The sequence below is a fragment of the Physeter macrocephalus genome, chromosome 4, assembly GCF_002837175.3.
Source record: "Physeter macrocephalus isolate SW-GA chromosome 4, ASM283717v5, whole genome shotgun sequence".
Taxonomy (NCBI): Eukaryota; Metazoa; Chordata; class Mammalia; order Artiodactyla; family Physeteridae; genus Physeter; species Physeter macrocephalus.
Window position 1 is genome coordinate 100,434,601 of NC_041217.1, and position 21,579 is coordinate 100,456,179.

Below are 21,579 nucleotides of genomic sequence, written 5' to 3' on the forward strand. Positions count from 1 at the left end.
GCACTGAGTACTTGAGAAGGAGGCTTAGAAAAACGAAGGGACCTGCCCATTGCACACAGGAAATGCCAGCCAGGATTCAAACTATCATCTGACCTTTGCTTATTCCATTGTGACTCATCTGCCTCCAGTTCACTCTAAATCCAACTTGGAATAATCTTAAAATCATCTTGGGGAACATTGGTGGGGATGGGGTGGGGGGATTTTATATTCATATTCTAGCGTGAATAAATATTAAGAAACATTACTGGATCAGGAATAGGACACGCTGTTTGATAATGAACTAGGATTTACAGTAGGAAGTGTTAGCAAAACCTAACCTTCAGTTATGATCTAGAGGAGGTCAAACAAACAGCTAAGTGTTGTAATGATAAAAAATTCAATCGCTAACACACTTTGACATTTTCTCAGCCAAGTGATTTCCTCTGATAGCACTGGTTCTATTAGGCCTTGGGGGTGAAATGTGCCTGCTTGTTTTTTGCTTAGGCAGATAATGAGGACATCATAGGGGTGTTTGATGAACCCACAAAAGCACAGTTGACTTGCTCATCGTGCTGCAGTGACTAAGGTTAATGCCTCGGAGAAACTGCTCTGTTGTAAATCCTTTTCCTAAAGGAGACTGTCAGAGCTCAACTAATAGTCTTGTTTAAGAAAAAAGTTGTAATTTGCATTTGTTAGAGGAGACCTGAGCTAGCATGCTGTTTCCTGCCCTCCAGGAAGAGGGGTTTAGGGAAACCTTATATTGCACCGCTTGCCCTGCCAAATAAGCCAGATTGGGCATCCTGTTAGGAGAGTTAGTAATTCAGTTTACCTGTTGTCTAGTTGAAACGAGGCTGCCAATCAACACGTTAGATGTTCCCATTTGTTTAAAGCTTTAAAAAGGAAAAGCCGCCAGTGCACACCCAACGTGGCCCTTTCCCCTGACCCACCACTGAATCTAAATCTGGGAATGGGGTCCAGGCAGAAGGACTTTAAACCTTCCTCCGGGCAATCTTAGGTGGGGCTGTGGTTGAAAACCGCTTCTGCGGAACGCTTGCTAATTTGTAAGACTTAGCCTTGTACTTTTAAGAAAATTTAACTTTTCACATCTGGTTAATCTTCTGCCCGTTCTATAACACGCCCATCAGGTGGTAGTTCCTTTTACACTTTCGGTTTTAATTGTCCCTAAATCTAAGAATTGTACTTTGAAAAGCTATAACATATTTAGCACATTTCCAGGAGTGGAAGAGTAGGGAAAAGTCCTCTGTACTAGGGCAACATTCCAGAGATTTTTGCTAAGATTTATTGGTTGTGAGTGAGGAATTGTCCTTTAAATTAGTTTTTACATAATGTGCTTTTTAATTGACCACATAAACCTGTTGTTAAAAGGTTTTTCAGTCCCAGTTGGTACAAAAAAGGTTGTATACTTTTATGGTTCTAGTAATGTGGTCAAATAGTGGGGACAAAAACAGTGAGGAAGAATGGGGTCCACATCGGGCCCTATCGTTTATTCTGCGCACGGCTCTTAGGAGAAGGAAACTTTTCCAGGTACAAATACCTGATGGGCGCTTATCTTACAAAGGCCGGAGTTCTGTTCCCTCTTCATTCGTTAATGAGTTCTTGTCTCTCTGTGCCCTTGCATTGTTTAATTTGTTGATCCTTTTTATAAAACTCTGAAAAACAAAAGAATGAGTTAGACCAGTGTTCTGTATCTGCACAGATTGGCAATCATTTACTTGGCCATATCATTTTGGGAATTTAATCCTTAAAGTTTTCCCTTTGTTGAACTAAAATATCTTGGGGGTGGGTAGATTTCAAAGTAGGTTTTTAATCAGAAAAGTGTAAATTGGAGAAAGAAGACCTAGTTAGCTTCCTACCACCATCAGAAATATTTTCTTTGGAGTACATACCAAATATGTTAAAGTGCTACTGTATTTTTATGTTTTATTTGGAGAAGAATGAGGATACACTTAATTATAAAACTGTAGAAGTGCTTGTTAAACTTCAGTGCCTGGCCGGACTAAGGAGTGCTTTGCATGCTCTGTTTAAAAGCAAAAGGGCCTAGGTTTTCGGGTAATAGAATGAAAGAAAATTGTTAAAATGTCACTTGACCTAGACAACAGAAAGAGAGGAGAGACTTCATTCAGCTGTTAAAATATGCCCGTCTACACAGGATAAGGCAAATCAGCAACAACTGTGTTGCAAAAGCTGTTGGAAGCAGCTGCCTGCTATTTCCAGATAGCAGTATGGGGGCTCTAATGAGGGTGTGACATTTCTCAACATTGTGTGCTGTGGTTAATAAAGGGCCTCAGAATCGCAGATCTGTCATACTGGCGCTGGAGGTGATTGGTCTGCACTGGAGTGGGTGTTCCCTAAAATACAACGGGTATGACATGATGCTTGGGGACGCAAAAATGCCTTAGGAAAAGATCAACTGTGAAATCTCCAGACCATCCAAAAGGCCAGACCAAGCCATGAGCACCAAAGGGGACTTGCACTGCTACTCCACCCAGACCCTCCTACCCTGGGTCATTTGCTTAGTGATAATTGCTCAGCTTCACTTCTTTCCAGGGAGAAGGTTTCAGTGAGGGAGGTGGGATAAACCTCAGAAAATACAGCCCAAACCTCACGCAGGACATCTGGGTCATGTGGCCCTCGGGAAGAGAAAATAAGCTGGGATCCAGCCTCCTTTATGTGTGAGTCTTCAACGCTTTTGAGATTGTGAGGATGGAGTCTAAAACAGGAAATGAGATGTTTACTTACCAAAAACTCTTGGTCCATAAAGTAGGGCTTTTCTGATGATCCATCATTTGTTTCCAGATCAACAGCAAAACACAGGAAAAGTGCATCCAGCACAGTTTCAAACATAGATAAAAAACTATGGGCTACTAAGTAGGCAAAAAAAGCAACCAATAGTAGTGGGATTGCCCACACCTGAAGCACACGGTGGTAGTTAAATGCCATCAGTCCTCCAAAAACTGTGAAACACACCACTAGCACCTGTCCAGAACAAGAGTTTGTTGAAAATGTTTGTAAGTTGGTTGGTTAGGATAGTTTAGAAAAGACATTTGTCAGGTATAAGCAATAGTTTTCATGTATGTGCATGTGTGGGAGTGTATGTGCCTTACTGTAAAGAGTGCTTGTCAGAAAATTGGGTACAATGAAATAGGAAGAAGAAAAATGAAAAGCTATGATACCAAAAGAAAACCCAGCTAATTTGGAGGATGAGGAGAGTACATATACTTTCATTTTATCTGTGCCCAGTTTTTGTATTTATGCAGAGGTAATGGTACCTCACAAAATTTTTAGTGTTTTTTTCACTAAATGCTACAAAAAGCATCTTCATTAAAAAAATTTTTTTAATAAATGCTATTTTTAAAAACAACAGCACAACAATCCAGTGAGTGGATATACTGTAGTTTAATATGTGAGTACTTTTACCCTGGGGATTAAAGTGGATGGGCTTTCCAGTGCTGGTGTAGGGAGATAATAGGATAATAGGCTTTTGCTACATGTAATTATTATATTTCCAGGAATATGATTACAGGCCATGATGTACCTAACTGTTTAACAGACAAATTGGAGCCCCTCTGGAGCCCGCACTGCACTTGGATATCCATAAAGATGGACGCGAATGTCTGTATGCCACTTCATTCAAAAAAAAAAAAAAAATCAGCAATTATGCGTTCCTTTTGGGAAGTAAAGGAAAATGAATTACTGCCTAAAATAAAATACAAGTCTGTTATAGAAGAGTAGCTCCCGCTCACCGCAACTAGAGAAGGCCCGCATGCAGCAAGGAAGACCCAATGCAGCCAAAAATAAATAAATTTATAAAAAAGAAAAAATGAAACCTTCCAAAAATTTTTGGAAGTAGTTATTACAAAATATATCATCCACAATCCTACCAAGCTAACGTAAACACTACCACTTAGATACAACTACAACTTAGATTATTAGGCTGTTTTGAAAGGCGTAATCAGTTTGTTCTTCTAGAGCTACTGTCCCATGAAAAGTCTCTGGGGCCCAGCTGTGTCTTAAAATATATGTGCAATTAACACACACCTGTGAAGTCCATGCATGTTCTAACTTGTTACTGACAGCTAACCATGATATTAACGCACCAGAGATACACACCAAATGCCACAGAAACAAAATGCTAAACAAGGAGCCAAGAGTCCCCATATTTGGCATTGGCACAACTGGAGACTGATATCTTGTTCATTTTAGGGCACCATGAGTGTCCCCGGCATTCGTGTCCTATGTGGAGGACTGGCTGGAAGAATCAAGGATGTCTAGCTTAGAAGAGGGAAAATGTGGAGGGAGGGTCAGGACATCTGTGGTCAAGAATTTGAAGGGCCGTCAACTGGAAATAGGATCAAACAGGTGTGTAGAATTAAGCCCAGTGGGTGACACGGAAAGAGACACGCTAGCACAGTATAAAGAACCTTCAACTTGAGGCATGGTCAAGTAGGGGCTGGAGCACCACTTTTATCACTCTTTTAGGGATTCTTCCCTGTAACCCAGAAAGGGGATGTGTTATCTTTAGTTCACAGATAGGAAAAATGAGGTTCTCACAAGACTACATACAACTCCTTGGAAAAAGATGACAGCAGAAATGTAACTGGCTCCATTTGGGATATTAACCATTCTATCTTTATATTTATGGATTCAATGCTCTTAAAATCATCAGGTTTCAATACTATTTCCATATATTTTTATGACAAACAACCCCTATAAAACATTCATTTTCTGAGGTTAGTAGCATTTTCATTTTAGATATGAGAAAGCAGGATTCAGAATAGTAGAAAGAAATGATCATAGCTAAGAGTAAGACTAGGATTCGAATCCTGGCTCTACCTATTGTGAGATCCTGGACAAGTTATTAAACCTTAGTTTCCTTATCTGCGAAACATGGTTACTTCACAGGATTGAGGATTAAATGAGAGGATGAGGCACAGCATCTACCACAGAGCAAGCACTCAGGAAACAGTAGTTCTCCTTCACGGTCTTGTTGTATGGCTTAATTTTTGGATCCCAAGTTCCTTTATTATTTTAGTGAAGACATCTCACCTTTCCTAGAAAAATTACGAAGTCTCCAAAGCAGTTAACGGATGTAAAATGACTTGATTTCTTGGATAAGAGTTTGAGTGCATCTTTTGCTGATGTACAAAAATCTGTCCCATTAATGGCAGTTGTAGTGTATGCATTCTGAAACAAAAGACAATAGTTAAAAAGATGATGAGTCTTACTGCTGTAAAGACAATATAATGCCAGTGCAGAATATTTGCAAAATAGAGGAAAATAGTTACTATTAACCCACTATCTCTACCCATAACAGGTCATCTCATTTTCAAAGTCCCTTCCAGTCTCTGGAATATATACACATATATTTTCATATAATTGTAATAAATGGAAAAGATAAGTATTTCTGGTCAGTATGGTGGATTGAGCATCACCACCAGAAACATATGGAAATGATGCGTAAAGCATAACTATCTTAATGCACAGCAGAGTTTGAGGGGAGGAATAGAAGTTTAGGTGCTAGAAGCAAAGCAGACCCTAGCTAATGGTGAGCGCTGAACCCAAAGACTCAATGGGCAGGGAAGCAGTAAAGGCTTTAGGAGTGAGGGGCTGGGGACTTAATGCCTTGGGGCTAAGAAACAACGCTCAGGCCCAGGCCAGGAAACTGAGCTGTCTGCATAAATACAGAATTTATAGTCAAACTCAATCAGCCATTCCAGGAAAGTGGTAAAGAAATGCAACATCTGCCTAGGACCATTGAAATTACTAGGGTCTGGCCATAGGCAGAGCAAAACCACATCCCCCCAGGCCAGGGAATGGTGGAGGCCCACAGACAACCATCCTTGAAGAAGATGAAGAAGCCTTCACAGGAAAAATGCACAGGTGACTCAAGGAAATAAACAGCACGTCAAACAAAAGAATCTGCAACTTGAGAACAATCTGAAATAAAGCATTCAAGGAAGTATGTTTAAGATGTTAAGGAGATAATAGAAGGAAGAGTGACCATAAAGAATGAACAGCACGGTATAAAAAAATGAAGAGGCAGTGTAGAAAACAAACGGAGTAGAAATTCTAGAAATGAAAAGATATACAATTTAAATGGTTCAGTGTCATTGTTATATATCTGACTTATTTTCCTTTATACAGAAAATGAGCATTTTCATGTTGCTCCATGGCTTATTTATAATTTTAATTTTTAATAAATACATATTTTATCAGGGGTGTGTGTATGTGTAGCTAGGGCATATTTAGACTATTTCAAATATTTTGCTACTATTATAAATAACTATGCAATGAACATCTTAATTTCCTGATTTTGGATAATTTCTTAAGGATAAATTTCCAGAAATGAGATTACTAAGTCAAAGAGGACAAGTGCGTATATGTGTTCATATAAGAAGATTTCTTTGGTAATTCTTCCAAAATACCTTTTCCTTATAACTATACGATAATTTCAAAACCATCTATTTCTTACATTTCCCTTGAAATCTTTAAAATGCTGCTTGTACTGCAGTTTACAATTTATAACTTCCCTGGGAAAATACACTGGAATGCTACCTGCTTGGGTTTTGCCTTGCCTTTTGGCTTAAAGGATGAAAGTTTTTTTATCTCATGATATAAAACTAATCCTTTCATACACTCATTCAATTGTAAAGAAACCAATTTGGAGTCTACTGCAGTAATTTAGCCCCAGTGATGCAGGTCTTAAGCAAGGTGAGTTACAGAGGAGAAGGAGACTAAGGCCGTGGAATTAACTGACCCTCTCTTGGTAACCCCCTCTTCCCCAAGGCCAACTAGAGAGGAATATTTGGTTCTTAAAGATGAAAGGCTGGGTATTCACCTCCCCACACAGGGCACCCTGCTTGCCTCAGAGGGGATATGCTCAGTCAGATGAGGTCCCTGCAGAAATGCCTTAACGGTATTCCATAAGAACTTTTGATTTCTGACTTATGTAGAATGCATGTGAAATTGCTTTTAATATCCCAAACTGGCTGTTGGTGGACTTAAGTCTTGAGTGGGGATGTGGAAACTCATTGCTCATTATTTGATCGAGCATCCTTGATCATCTAAGGTTCTCAGAGCCCTGCCTGACTACCAGCTCATCATCCTGAGGACACATGTGCAGGGTGGGTAGGTACAGACTGGAAACCATGGTCAAAGGCATTGCCCCAGGTGCTCTGGAAAATCAGGGAACTTTTTTTTTCTCATTCTAACTTTATGGACATGACACTAGCAACTTTAATTAGAACAGAAGGCTATTTAAAAGCATGGTGGTTAAGGTAAGCACAGGCCCTGTAGCCAGTCTCTGGGTTCCAATCCTAGTTCTTTTTTTTTTTTTTAATTTTATTGATTGATTGATTGATTTTTGGCTGTGTTGGGTCTTTGTTGCTGTGTGCAGGCTTTCTCTAGTTGCGGTGAGCCGGGGCTCTTCGTTGTGGTCCATGGGCTTCTTATTGTCGTGGCTTCTCTTGTTGCGGAGCACGGGCTCTGGGTGCGTGGGCTTCAGTAGTTGCAGCATGTGGGCTCAGTAGTTGTGGCTCATGGGCTCTAAAGCGCAGGCTCAGTATTTGTGGCGCACAGGCTTAGTTGCTCTGGCATGTGGGATCTTCACGGACCAGGGCTCGAACCCATGTCCCCTGCATTGGCAGGCGGATTCTTAACCACTGCGCCACCAGGGAAGTCCCTCAAATACTAGTTCTTACCATCGACTGGCTGTCGGTCTTGGGCAAATGATTTAACCCCTCTCAGACTTCAATGTCCTGATCTGTAAAGTGAGTTATAACACCTACCGCAAAGGGTTGTTGGGAGGATTAAAGAACAGATTCCCTATAAAGCATTTAGCAAGGCGCAGGCACATAGAAAGCATGTAATAAAGGGTGGCTATTTTCCTGCAGACCTCACCAATGATGAACTCATTTACAACTGGGAAACACAGAGGCCATTCTTTAAGCGCGGAGGAGGTGCGGAAAGGACCCGTGGTTTCTTCATCTGTAGACTTTAATCCCTCACATCCTCAGGGACCCAGGAGGGGCAGGACCTGCTTCGAGACCACGTCCCAGGCCCCCACGTGGTCTTGCTCCACAGCAATACCACATGCCGCTCAGCCTCTTTCTTTGCGTTCAGGCTCTGTCCCCAGCCCCCCACGGCCCCACTTCTGCCCTCTAAACTGAGGTTCTTGGTGTTCTTCCTGCTTCAGGCTGGGAATAGAGTTTCTGCGGGACTTCCTTTACCTACAGATCATAACCTCATAGTCAGTTTAGCACAACTGCTCATAAGCAATAAAAATAGATTTTGCCCCCTGGCTAAAATGACTAAAGGTTAAAATAGTACTTTCTCATGCATGTGTTGACTCCACAGATCCTGGGGGCCCATAACCATTTATCTTTTCTTTAATGTATCATGCCCAGTGAAAGACGGCATTAAAACCACTCTGACAGGGAAATTATATATACGCCTTCCTGCAGCTACTACACCACTAGTATTTTACCACAGGTTCAACCCTGATTGCCACAGAGAGACCTAGAATTAATGTCTGAATGAAGAATTGGAGGAGGGAAGAATTGCTCATGACACAGGATATGGATTGAGAATTTCTGCAGTTTCAGCATTAGCTAATTTATACTTCTTCTGAGGAGAAGTGCTTCCTTGCCAGGCAGCTGGAAGATGGACTGCAGTAAATGTTCAGTGTTGTAAGTCCTGGCTCAGAGCATTTGCATTTGCCTGGCATGGCAGAACGCTAAGGCAATCTGCAGACCCTAACAATATATGGCAAGGATAGATATAAGGAACAGGAACACGTTTTGTTGGTTGTGAAGGTTAATCAGGAGATCCTGAAGCAAGAAAAAAGGAGGTAGAGGTACCAGGCTTTTATTACTAGACAAAATTCAGTGTGCCTGTTTAGCATCACCAAACAAGTGGACACATCTGTGCCTGAGAATGAAGCCGTGAAAACACAAAATCGATACAAGGAAGGATTCCTCGCTTGACAATGGAAGCACCTCAACACTAGGTCGCATTCTCATTCCTTTGCCTGGGACTGAGGACTCACTGCACGTACAGGTGGCTTTGCTTTCAGATTCGCATGGACTGTCCACCAAGGTCTGTCACAAGCTGCAGGGGAGGGTGGGTGGAGGTCTTGTGTGGCTGGGGGGAATTCGTGAACAATGAACTACAACTCAAGCTCAGGTGAGAGAGCAACGTGGAGTGGAAGCCCAGCCTGGGGTGAGGGAGAGGAGAGAGCATGGGGGAGGGGAGGGGGTAGAAGACGTCACATTAGTGGCATTAGGCTGGGCCCCTGCAGGGAACGTGGGGTGGGTGGGGCCAAGGCAGCAGCAGAAGGCAGTGAACTGAGACTCAGGGGTCAAGCAGAGAACTGTGGTGGGACCCCCTCCAGACCCCGATCTCGGCGGGGCTGAAACGCCATGCTGTGAAGCAAGGGGAGCGACAGGAAGGTTCAGCCTGTGCTTCTGGAAGCTCTCCCAGGCTGCCCTGTGAAGGTTCGGGGCAGATCTCTCATTACCGTCTAACGCTGAGCTACAAAGCCCTGCACCTCCCAAAGCTCATTCTCACCAAAGCCCTTGGGGAGCCCCCCAGGCACTTCCACTGTGCCTCCTGGGCTCTGCTTGAGTTGCACATAAATGCCCTGTGACCACTCAAACATTGAGCACGTTGGTGTCATTAGCAGTCATAAGCCAAGGGCCAGGCCCAAAGAAAATGAGCATTTCTGTGGGGAGAAAATAAGAGTACTAGGAATTGTGGGACTTCCCTGGTGGCGCACAGGTTAAGAATCCACCTGCCAATGCAGGCAACACGGGTTCGATCGCTGGTCCGGGAAGATCCCACATGCCGCAGAGCAACTAAGCCCGTGCGCCACAACTACCGAGCCCACGCGCCGAGAGCCCGTGCTCCACAAGAGAAGCCACCACAATGAGAAGCCCGCGCACCACAAGGAAGAGTAGCCCCCACTCACCACAACGAGAGAAAACCCACTTGCAGCAACAAAGACCAAACGCAGCCAAAAATAAAATAATAAATTAAAAAAAAAAAGAGTACTAGGAATTGTAACTCTTTCCAGGTGCTCTGCTTCCTTCCACCCCACTTCAAGAGATGCCTTAGTGATATGTCCCGAATGGCTTGCCACAGACCTGGCAGTAGCTTCCTAATTTGTCCCTATGGCCTTTTTTTCTCTTTCGCTATCAGTAGGCAGGTGTGCAACTTCTGTGTGTAAATAAATAATAATAGTAACTAATAATGGCAAGAATCACGGAGTGCAGACTATGTGCCAGGCCCTATTCTATATTCTCCTGAATGCATTTAATCCTCTTAACAACCACAACTGGACGATGAGGTAGCTGCAGAGACTAGAGTGCAGAGAGGTTGGGTAGCACACCCCCGGCACACGCATGCGATGGAAGTTGCCTCACTTACAAGAAATGGACCTCTGACTCATTCAGGCCCATCAGGAAAACATTTGCTTTGAGCTGTACTCTGTGCTTTTCCTTGCAAAAGGTTCAAAATAATAAAGTGGTGCTCTTAGGAGATGTGTCATTAAAAAGAGCCAAGGATGCGGCAGGATGGTTTAGTAGAAAGAGGCTGGGTTCCAATCACGTTGCCTCCAAAGACTGGCTGAATGGCTTCCACTAAGTAATGTCACTTCGCACTTACACGAGCCCTCAGGTTCTAGCTAAAGATGCTTCACGTTTGTGCAGTTCTTCAAAGTGGACTAGGCACCCTCCTGCTATTATCTTACTTAATCTGCTCCTCACCACGACTCAGTGAAATAATCACCATGGGTATATTATTCCCATTTTACAGAAAATTCTAATTTTTGAAGAGAAATGAAAGAGATTTAAGTGTACTTTTAGGTAACAGAAAAGTTGGATTACCTCCTTACTTTGAGAGTTGTCCAAGAATGTTAATTGCAGCTTTTACACAGAAAGAACATTTTTCCTCCTTAACTCAAGCCGGAAGCCAGCCCAGTCCACCCTGTGTCCTTCATCAGCAAAGGGCAGCCATTCATCCTCCCACGAAACTGAAGCGGGCCCTTCTTTTGGTGGCAGAACTGTGAACCCGAGTTTCTGCTGACTCTTCAAAAAGGTAAACAGAGTTTCCCTCCGTACAGGAGGAAAGGCATTTGCCAAAAGCCATGCCGTGAATAGCCAGCTTTATTTCTGGAATGCCTTCCTAACAAAATTCTGATATTTATTAACTCAAAATAAAACAAGAACTACGAAAACAAACCTGAGAAACTGGATGATGAATAAATAACACTGGTATTCATACTTTCCTCAGAACCAAAAGTAATACAGTGAAATCTGAGCCCAGGGTGATCCCCGTACATCCAAGGGTCTTTTCTGGTAAAACCTGCAGGAACCATCACAAGCTAGTTTCATCTCAGCCCTGTTTTTATCACAAACACATGCTGAGGGAGGTGGGGCACAGCCTCCAGACCCGGCGCTTGCTGCTTGGATCAGTCCAAGAGCTCACCGCTCACCAGTTGCAAAAGTCCAGCGAGACGGCGAGTTGGGGGAACCTGCCGGCCCCTCGGGGTTGGGACCAGGTGGGGTGGAGGCACTGTAAAGCCAGGCGCTTGGCAGTGCTGTCCTGTTTGCTCCTTTTAAATGTATTTCCTTTTTGCTTATTTTTTAGAATAATGGCTTTATCATTTTCATGCTCATCATTAAAGAAAATCAAGCAACATAGAGACAAAGAAAGCAAGAAACTTGCTCTGATCCCACCCCTCAGAAATAACCACTGCTCACATCACGTGGACCTCACCCCAATGCTTCCCTGCAAAGATACACAGAAGGGAGACAGACAGAGGGAGGAAGTAAGGGCAGGCAAGCAACAGTTATAAACATGGAAACAAAAAGTACGGTTTAAGTAAAAGCACGAATGTGAATTTGACTTCAGCAAAAGAAACTGAAACTGAAGGAATATTTGAATGTCAGACAAATGTATCTTCACACACAAGACCTAGGTTTCTAAAGAAAACTTTCTAAAATTATTATGAAAAACATTAAGAGGTTAGAGTGCTTATTTTTTTTTTTTAACACTGTGGCTTAAGTTTCAGCAGCGTGGATGGTGAAAGATGAGTTGTCTTACGCTCTCTCCCGTGTCCCGAATTTAGTGCGTTTCGTTATTATTCTGACTTTGTCAGGAGTTTGAACGTCTACAGCCTCTTCTGTGGTGGCGGCTTTATATACTTCATGGAGGGTACCCAGCACAGCCACTGTGCCTGCTGCCTTACATTCCTGCCCTGTGCCAGCTGCCCTGACACGCTCCTGCAGGACGTGGTGGCGGGGTGGGATTCCTTGGCCAAGATGCCCTCCCTGTGAAGCTCGTGCTCATTGAATGGCTACAGGAAGATGCTGCGGCAAACCAAGAATGGCCTCCAAATAACACTTCTTCATGCAAAGCCAAATTCAATTCATTGGTACATTTGTTCCTTCAGTAGAATGTTAGGATTAAAAGGCTACCCCAGACGTCACCCAGGAAAACCCTCTCATTTTACTGATGAGGAAACGGAAGTCTCAACAGGCTAAGTGACCAGACACAGGTAACCAAGATGGACATGAATCAGATATTCACAGCCATGACCCTTCCTCCCCCAAATCCAGAAAAAGCCAAGGAGACCACTACATCTTGCTGAACTTGGCCATCATTGATGTGCTAGCAGAGTTCCGCCCTCCCAGTGAAAACCCACCCGGGACAAGGATGTGATGCTCAGTGATGAGCAGGTCCTGGATACAGGGCTGCGCAGCAAGTGCTGCCTGCCTCCCCACAGGCCCACAGAGGGCTCTCCCTGCGTTAACCTCATCTGACCTGGGTATAATCAGCGGAGGAAATGAGAAAGGTGAAGGGAGGCCTGGGCTTCCATAAGGCAAAATTAAAGTTGCAACCTGTGAAATAGAAAACGCAGGGGATGGGAAATGCTCGTACTGTATTTGGATCTTAGGCTTTATTAGAAGGAAGACTACATGGATGGGCTGTCCCCTGTGAGTGAAGACCATTGGTTTCGTCTCCTCCTTACTCTTACCCTTGACAAGGAACTGCAGGCAGCACAATGAAGCCATTAAGGCTACAGACCTGGAGTCGTATGGATCCCCACAGAGCAGCTAGCATTCTAGATAAGCTCTTCAGCCTCTGGGCCTCAGCTTCCTCATTTGTACAATGGGGGTAATACCCACTTAACACACAGAGTCCTTGAGAGGACAAACTTAGACCGCATATGTAAAATGTGTACCAGGGTGCCTGGCAGACCCTCAAAACTCAATAAATGGCTATGTTATTTACAGACCTGAGAAGGTTGGTTCTTTAGTTAAGAGAATGCCAAATATCTCTGATTTGAAGCTCAGCCCGAGGAAACGGCAAGAGGGAGATGGAGGGCAGAAATGGGAATGTTTACATGTTTTCGTATATTGCACATCTGGGAGAATAACTTTTGAAGTCAGGTGTGTGTTCCTCCATGAACACGCCGTTGATGGGTGTGGGGCTGGCGAAGCAACTGCCGACCTGTTAGGGTGCGTGAGAAAGGCCTGCTGACAGAGAGCCTGGTAGTCGATTGAAAGGTCGCAGGCTGCTGGGAGTAATTACTGCTCTGTGCATGGCCTGGCTCAGCATGCAATGAAAACTCTTATAAGAAAAAAGCATTTATTTAAAGACACTGGCTGTAACAACTGAACTCTTCTTTCTGAAGCTCCAAAGACTATCAGCCCTTCCATTCTGGCCTTCTCTAACCACTGGCACTTCTGCTTGGAAAGCAGCTTTTCTTGCAGTCAGTCTTAGGTGTTGCTAGGGCAGCTCCAACAAGAAAGGGCAGCTCTTTGAGCTTGTATTTCCTTTTTCTTTATTGTCTCCCTGCTCCTCTTAGCAGATGCTCCGGGCTCTGTGAAGGCAGCAAGGACCAGGGCTGGGCTGAGAAAGTAGGGGCTCATCCTTCCACCCACAGACGCGTACGGAGGGTGTGCCTCGACTAAGCTCGGGGCTGGGCACAGGCCACTGAGCCAGGCCGACAGGCTTGTGTTCTTGGATCTCAGGAAGTTTCTTTGTTGCCGCCTTGATGGAGGCAAGACGTGGGCATGGCCAGCAGGCCCAGAGGGCCCTTCTCACCCCCACTGACATTCATCCTCATGAAGTCATCTGGCCTCAGCTGTCTCACTGCTTGGATGAATGCAAGTCTAGCAAATGCTTCTCTCTGCCTCACCCCTGTGCCAGCTGAGGCCTTCTATAAAAGGCAAAAGGAGGGGGAAGATGAAACCACTTGAAGAACATCAAAGACTGGATCCACTTGCCGAAACTTTTAGGAACTTTCTAGTCCTGCCTAGATAGGAATGCTAACTGAGCCAAAATTCTCTTAGTCACTTCCTCTCCTATTTTTCACAGACCTCATTTCTGAAATGTCTATAGAGATGAGACTCTAAATGGAAGGAGGACTGTCCAGCTATCCCCAGTGTGTGTGTGATGGTTCACGTTGCTATCCTGACTTCTGTTTCGCTTCCCTCATGTATTTCCTCCTTTCTTGCCTCTCTGCGCGCCTCATTCCCACAGGTGAGGGGAGGGAGCTGGAGTGGGGGGGCGGCAGGAGAAGACACCCAGTCTGCAATTCTTACTGGCTTTTGATTTCTAAAATTTTAAGCTCTTCAGGCCCTTCCTACCAGTGGAGAAGGTGAAGGAAGGGGGTTCCCAACATGACCCAAGTCTGGGAGCAACAGGTGGGTGTGCAGGTCTTCCTCCACCCCCGGATTAGAAAATGAGACTCCCCTGCACTGGGGAAAGAAGCGGGGGAAGAGATCTGTGGGTCCTGAACAGGCGTCCAGCTCTGCTTTTTTTAAGCAGAGCACGGAAAATTGGCAAGACTCTAAAGGGGAGTGCCCACTCCTAGGGTCTGAGTTTGCCAGGAGTGAGGGGGTTCCGGAGACATGGGGGGCTTTTATTGCTAAAACCAGAACAGTCCCAGACAAAGCAGGAGGGTTGGTTACCCTACTGCTAGCACATCTAGGCAGACAGGGCCATAGGTGGCCTTCCAAAAGACTCCTGCTTCCCAAGCAGAGCTTGAAGGAGCCATGAAGATGGGAAAACGGATGTCTCAAGGGCAACCTGTGTGTACTAATGCCTGGGGCTACCTGACACCTCATATAACCCCATGGGGGGATAGCCCAAGAATAATGGATTAAACTTTCTGCCAGTCCAGTGGAACGGGAGTTCACAGACAGAAATTAGGTTGAGAGACATGATATAGTATTTCTTGCACATCTGAGATTGTGGATGAGGTTCACATCTGTGTGGAAGTCAGTCAGAGATGAGACTCAGGCAGTGGCAGCACAGAGCACTGTCAGACTCTAGCTTTGAGCAGAACACGGAATCAGTAGTCGCTGCATCAAGGTGGCTTTTCTTCCCTTGACCACTGTGACTCACACCGCCTTCCTTTTTTAAAAAATCTTTTTATGAATGCATTCTCTAGTCTCTGGCCAACAATCACCACCTTCTCCCAACAAGTCTAATGTCTAAGACAAAGACAATTGGGGAGCGACAGCTGAGGACCGTATTCACAGTCAGTGTCTTGCTTAGAAGGGTATGGAAGGGGATGAAGCATGGGCTTCAGAGGTGGCCACTCTGACAATGACTCCGTTCCAGAAGCAGATGCAGATAAAGAGAAATGACATGAAGAAACCTGCGCTCCATCATGAGGAAGATTAGATTTGGGGTAGGAGCTAGTTAATGGTTTAATTTCATTTCCCACACTAAATGAATTTGGGAAATGTCGAAACTCATCTACAGCCTTTCCATTTCTTAAGCGCTTAGGGTAATGTTGAGAACTTGGACTGTGAAAGTTCTATCTTCCGTTTGAACCAGCCCCCCACCCGGCCCCCACCCTGGCTGCCATCACAGATGATGGGCCAGCGGCGGTGGTAAGCATGGCGCCCACAGCTGACGCTAGGCTGAGGATGAGAAGAACACAGGAGGAGCCAATGGACAGCTGCCTCAGCCCCACGTGGAACACTGTCCATCAGAGCACAGTGTTTTCATGGGTCACCTGCTTCCTAACTTCTGGGGAAATTGAATTTTGCTGACTCGAGATAGTTTTCATAGATCAAAGTTAAAAACACAGGCAATCTCCCTCAGCATATTTGCAGCATACCTAGAGCATGTCATGACAGGAAGGGAAGGACAAAGAACATTAGGGTTTGCTTTATGTCCTGCATGGAGCTCAGACTTATGAAAGGAGTCTTACGGATAAGCAAATGGCGATTCCTTGGATCAGATGACCTTTTGAACCAGTGTTGTTGGAAACAGTCCCAGTCATCCTCCCTAGGCAGTGGCACAACTACCCTTGAAAATGGGAGTGAAGAGGCAGAAAATGAATGCTAGATGCAGAAAAGAGGGGGCCAAACCTATGTGCTGTGCAGGGATGTTTCCTTAACCTCGGGCCACAGTCATTTTCTGGTCATGGGTTTGGATTTGAGTACTGGCTTTCCCTCACCATCATCCTTTGTGAGGGGAAACCTAGTCATTAAGTTCCCTGGACTGCAAGGACCAGAAGGGCTGCTCTTAGCAATTCAACTCCCCCCAACAAGTCATGAGTGCAGTGATTCTGGCTGAGGGTAGTGGGGAAGGAAAGGTGTTTTTGGAGAAGTTCCCTGTGGATGCTGATATATCCCTAGATGAATAATAACCCCAGGAACCCAGCACTGCTCTAAGTGCACAGGATAGAATCACAGCTTGTACACTTAGTGGGTTGATAATGATAATGACTCCCATTTATTCAGCACATACCTCTACATGCTAGGCACAAAACCAAGAGCTTTGCAAACATTATCTCTTTAATTATTTATAATAATCTTGGGAGACAGGCATTGTTATACCCAATTTGTCTGGTACATGGTAGACTTCCAGTATGTGGTGAATAACTAAGCCTCTCCTTCCCCTCACAGAAGAAACTAACATTTATGGAGCACATACTAAGAGCCAGACACCACACCATGTTTATGTGTATTAGTTTAATTAACCCTCTCAGCTGCCTATGAGGTAGGTGTTAAGAACTTCGTTTTATATATGGGGAAACCAAGGCTAAGTAAGAGAGGTGAAGTGACCTGTCCAATGTCACACAATAAGTGGAGAAGCTATGATCCAAACCCCTACCTGTCTGCCTTCTTCCCATTCCATCACACTGCTGGGAAATGAACAGATGGTCCAGGTCCAGAGAGGGAGGAGGGGGAGGAAGGAGGAGCTCTCATAAGAGGTGGACAAATATCTTCCAGACGAAGGGGAGCGCTAAGGTGTAAGGAGAAGGGAGGATGCTTGGAGAAGGAAGCTGGAGGAGTGGTACCATTAATAAGAGGTGAGATCCCATCCTTCCCAGATCCACGTGTTCCCCACCCTCTGCCCTGTGAGCTGGGCCCTGACTTCCATGTTGCCCAAGGGAGTGGGGTGATCCACGTATAGTTCTGTTTATGAGGTGAGCCGGGGCAGCTCTCATCGACATTCTGTGTACTGTGACATACTTGTTTGTCTTCAGTGTCTCAGTGAAGCTCGGGAGGGTCGGGGGAGAGAAGATGCAAGGTAGAGAAGAGGAGAATCAGAAAGAGCCCTGCCCACTGTGTAAGCCTGGTTGAAGCACTCAAGCCCTCTGGACCCCAGATTCTGCTGTAATGAGGGGCAGGGCTCCCACGATCTCTTAAGTTCTGGGGTCTGAGTTCCTCCCTGGGGAAGGGGTACCCTGGTGGACTGGTAAAGACCTGGTTTTAAATCCTGGTGGAGGTAACCCTGTGTTTGTATTTCCACGGCCATTCGTTCCCAGAGGAGGTGGATGACTAGAGGGACTTGAGGGACTTAAGGGTGAGTTTGGAGGAAAGAGCAGAGCACAGGCTGGCTCAGCCCTTTGTCATTGTCTTTGGGATCGACCTAGCACTGAGGACACACCTCCTCAGCTTATCAGCTGAGTTTACAGGGGAGACCCCAGAGGCAGGTCTACATTGTTGGCTGAGCCTGGGACAGGGTGAGTTGGTCTCTCCATTTCAAGGGTGAAACTTTAATAAGCTGCTCCTACACTGTATTTTCCAACCCGGCCATTAGGTACTCAAGGTGATATTTTTAATCTTCATCTGCTGTCTCTTGGGTCTCTCAGTTGTTCAGAACTTTACGAGGAAGAGGGGATGACTTATTATGTCTCCCAAACCTTAACACTCAACTCTGTTACTTTCCTCCTGTCTAACCTGGAGCAGGTTGCTACTTAACCTCTCTGAACCTAAGTGTCATCATCTACCAAAAAAAGAAAAAGGGTAATAATTGTACCTTTCTCACAGGATTATTTGTGAGGATGAAGGGAGTTAATACATGTAAAGCAGTTAGCATGGTGCTTGCTGCACAGAAGTGCCCAATAAGTGGTAGGAATTCCTGTCTTGAGGAGCTGCACACCTTGGAGGGAGCCTAACAGGTGCCTTCCAAGAGGTTTTCTGATTAGCTGAGGGCCCCTTGCAAAACTCACCCTCCCTTCCCTATAGCGAGGCAATCATTCATTCAACAAACATTAACTGTTTCTCCGAGAAGGTAGAAGAATTTCAAGTCAGAAAGGACAGATGGCAGCTGCACACTGGGCCTTTCCCCAGAAGGAGGAGAGGCTGCTGAGGCCCATTTAGGGCAGAGGGCTTTAGGGTATAGGAAGTGAGCTTGAGCTCACCCTCTTGAGCCCCAAGCCTTGCAACACACCCACAGCAGGTGGGAGCCGGGCTCCAGAGAGGCTTCTCCCCAGGAAGCCACATAAAGCCGCAGCTCTAAGCCCAGCAGCTTCGGAGCCAAGCACCAGGAAACTTGAGGATACAGTTGGTTTTCTCCCAGACAGCCTGGGGTCTCTGACAAACAGGCGTCTCAATTCCTTTCTATCTAAAGTCAGGACAGTAGCATTTGCCACAAAGCAGCTGGGCTGTGAGGATTACCATCATCTAGAAATGGGCTTTAATGTAAACTATCATATTGACACACATGCGAGTTTCTTCTACAACATGCACACACGGAGGCATCTCTCCGGGGTTCTCAGCATCAGCTGGCTGCCCCAGAATAGCTCTAAGCCAGTCGGTGGGGGCAGGAGAATTCGGAACCGCCGCTGTCATGGAAAGAACACAGCTGTCTGCATGCTCTGTGATGAGGCAATGTCAACTACCCCAAGAACTGTGTCCTCTTAAGAACCTTTGCATCATTTTCATAATCGAGTTCGAGAAATTGCACAATATTCATTACTTTTCTTTTCTGAGCTGCACACATTTTTCTGGGGAGAGGAGAGGAGTCCCTGGGGGTCTGCCAGCTGGCTGACGATGAACCAAAATCAGACAGGGAAAAGTTACCCAGTGCCTTTGCTCCTGATAGACTGTGAGAAAGAGAAGCATTGAAATCGAGCTAACTGCAAAGGAAGTGGAGTGGGGAGAGAAAGGTTTGGGATATTACAGAGTCAAGTCTGCCACACACGCTTAGAAGACAGAGACCGACTTTACGTGCCCTGAAAAACAAGCACTGGCAGGCAGTGTGGGCTGGGCTATGAAGCAGGGAGGTGAGAGATGTGTATATTTTCCTAGTAGCAGCAAGTTTTTCTCTGCACTGGACTCGACAAGATTATCTGGAGCGTTTCTGACCAGTATATTTGTTAGTTAGGAAGCCAGGAAGCTATGGGCATTTCAAATCAAATGCCAAGAGGCAATAATCTATGCATTTCTTGGTATCTCATATTTAGAGGGACACCACAATAAAGCAGGCTGGCAGCTTGATGGGCTGCATTAAGGCAGATCTGACCAGGAGATACAGCAGAGATCCACTGGGCACCCAGCTACCCTGCATAATGGCCCATGGCAGAAATGGGAGGTGAAATCTGCTGGACATTACTCTCCACTGTTGAGAATGACCGAGGTGACTGGCATTTTACCAGCATCTCATCGCCAGTTCAATGTACTTACTGCTGTCACTACAGCAGCAGTGTTGGGAGAATCGCTGTAAGGGGATGCAGATAGCGGTCCATTCACATTCTCAGTCCACTCAACAAAGATTCTGGAGGCTTGAGATCCGGGCAACATAAAGCATCATTAATCTTTGTGATCCCAGGGTAAGTCCTCAACATGGGTAAGAAAACCAACATAAAAAAAAAAAAAAAAAGATCCTGCCATTCAGGACACAGTGGAAGGATACGCAATTCACATTTTCCATCCTGCCCCACATCCCGCACAAAGCGTGTCACGGATACGATGCGGCAACACGGTACCCGCGTGCCCCAGCTCTCGGCCGGCACCACGGCAAGGCTGAGCACGCCCCACGAGGACCTCAGATCATTTAAGCCGATCCTCTTCTGCAGAAGCTCAGTAAGGTGGAGGGATTCACCCAAGTTCCACAAAGATGGCAGACGCCAACTGCTGCCACACCTGACTAGGGGTTGCCTTTACCTAAGAGCTCCTCCCAGGAGACGGAATGGAAATCGTCGTTCTCAAACTTGTTTGACCTCAGCCCACAGCTCACTTCCTATACCCATTCCCACTTCTGCTGGAAGAACAAAGAATTGAAAAGGAATGCAATGCTCACCATGATAAAAATACAACACATTAAACAAGAGCCAAATACTCACCAGAAGTGGTAAACAAGGCAAGTATAACTGCAGTTGAATAACACAGCCAATCCAAGGCGACTCTGGTGGCACTCATAGCAAAGGGTTCTTTCCCCAGTCTGCAAAATCCCAGCTCTGCCTGGGCTCATTCACAAGCATTGCATGTTCACCAGGCATCGCCTTGGCAGTCAGAGACATCTTAACAGAATTATGAATTTGAGTCCTCAGAAAACTAAGTAAAACATCAATCTTGGTTCATAAATGACACATTTCAGTAAGCTTTAAGTAACACACTATGCACTTTATTGATTGGTAAAAAGCCTTTAGTTGTATGCGAAAATGAAAATTCATGAATTGAAGAAGAATGAATTTGCCTGTAAGAATTGAAGAAAGAACACTCTGGAATATTCAATCAGTTTGGAATCATCAGGAAGAGTCCTGTGGCCCACCAGTGGGTTTCAAACCTAGAGGAACACTGACCTAAAGCCACCATCAGCTCTGGGACAGACATCTGTGTCCTCCATGGACAAAAAGCGCAGTCAGGGAGACATTTCCATGAGGAACCGTGTGTGGACCGTAAGAATAAGGGGCAGGCGGTTCCTGCCGAAGGGTTAGCCTCCAGAGTCCCATGAGGGGACTTCTCAGTCGGGCTCCTGGAAAGTGCTGGGAGGGAGGGGGAGGCTGCAGGATCTCCTCGTCTGAAAATCTCTTGAGAACACCCAGGCCAGTTGGCCTCCCAGAAGCTTTGACACTGACTTGCCTGAGGGGAGGAGGTGGGCTCAGACCACCCTGACTAGCCTTTTCTGCATGATCCAGCCTTCAACGCCTTCACTGTCCCCACACCTTTCCTGTCCTCCTCTACAAAAGTCTGTTTGAAGCCAGCCTTGCTCAACAGCCAGCAACTGACTTGTCTGGACTCTGGCTTGGGCAGGCGCTCAAAGCGATCCACCCAGACAGTGGTTGTGACTCCCTCTCTGACTGTTTCAAAATGCACAGTAAGT

General features: G+C 45.4%; 1 protein-coding gene across 1 annotated transcript in view; it reads right to left on the bottom strand.

Annotated features, from left to right (window-relative positions):
* Window positions 1–255: 255 nt before the first annotated feature.
* SLC44A3 (solute carrier family 44 member 3) overlaps window positions 256–21,579 on the bottom strand; it is a 93,352-nt gene continuing 72,028 nt past the window's right edge. Inside the window, exons 13-15 of the mRNA XM_007111412.3 lie at window positions 5,047–5,184; window positions 2,740–2,976; window positions 256–1,649 (exon numbers count right to left, since the gene is read on the bottom strand). Of these exons, the coding sequence (XP_007111474.1) occupies window positions 1,551–1,649; window positions 2,740–2,976; window positions 5,047–5,184 (474 nt within the window). The 3' untranslated portion in view covers window positions 256–1,550. The remainder of the gene's footprint in view (window positions 1,650–2,739; window positions 2,977–5,046; window positions 5,185–21,579) is intronic.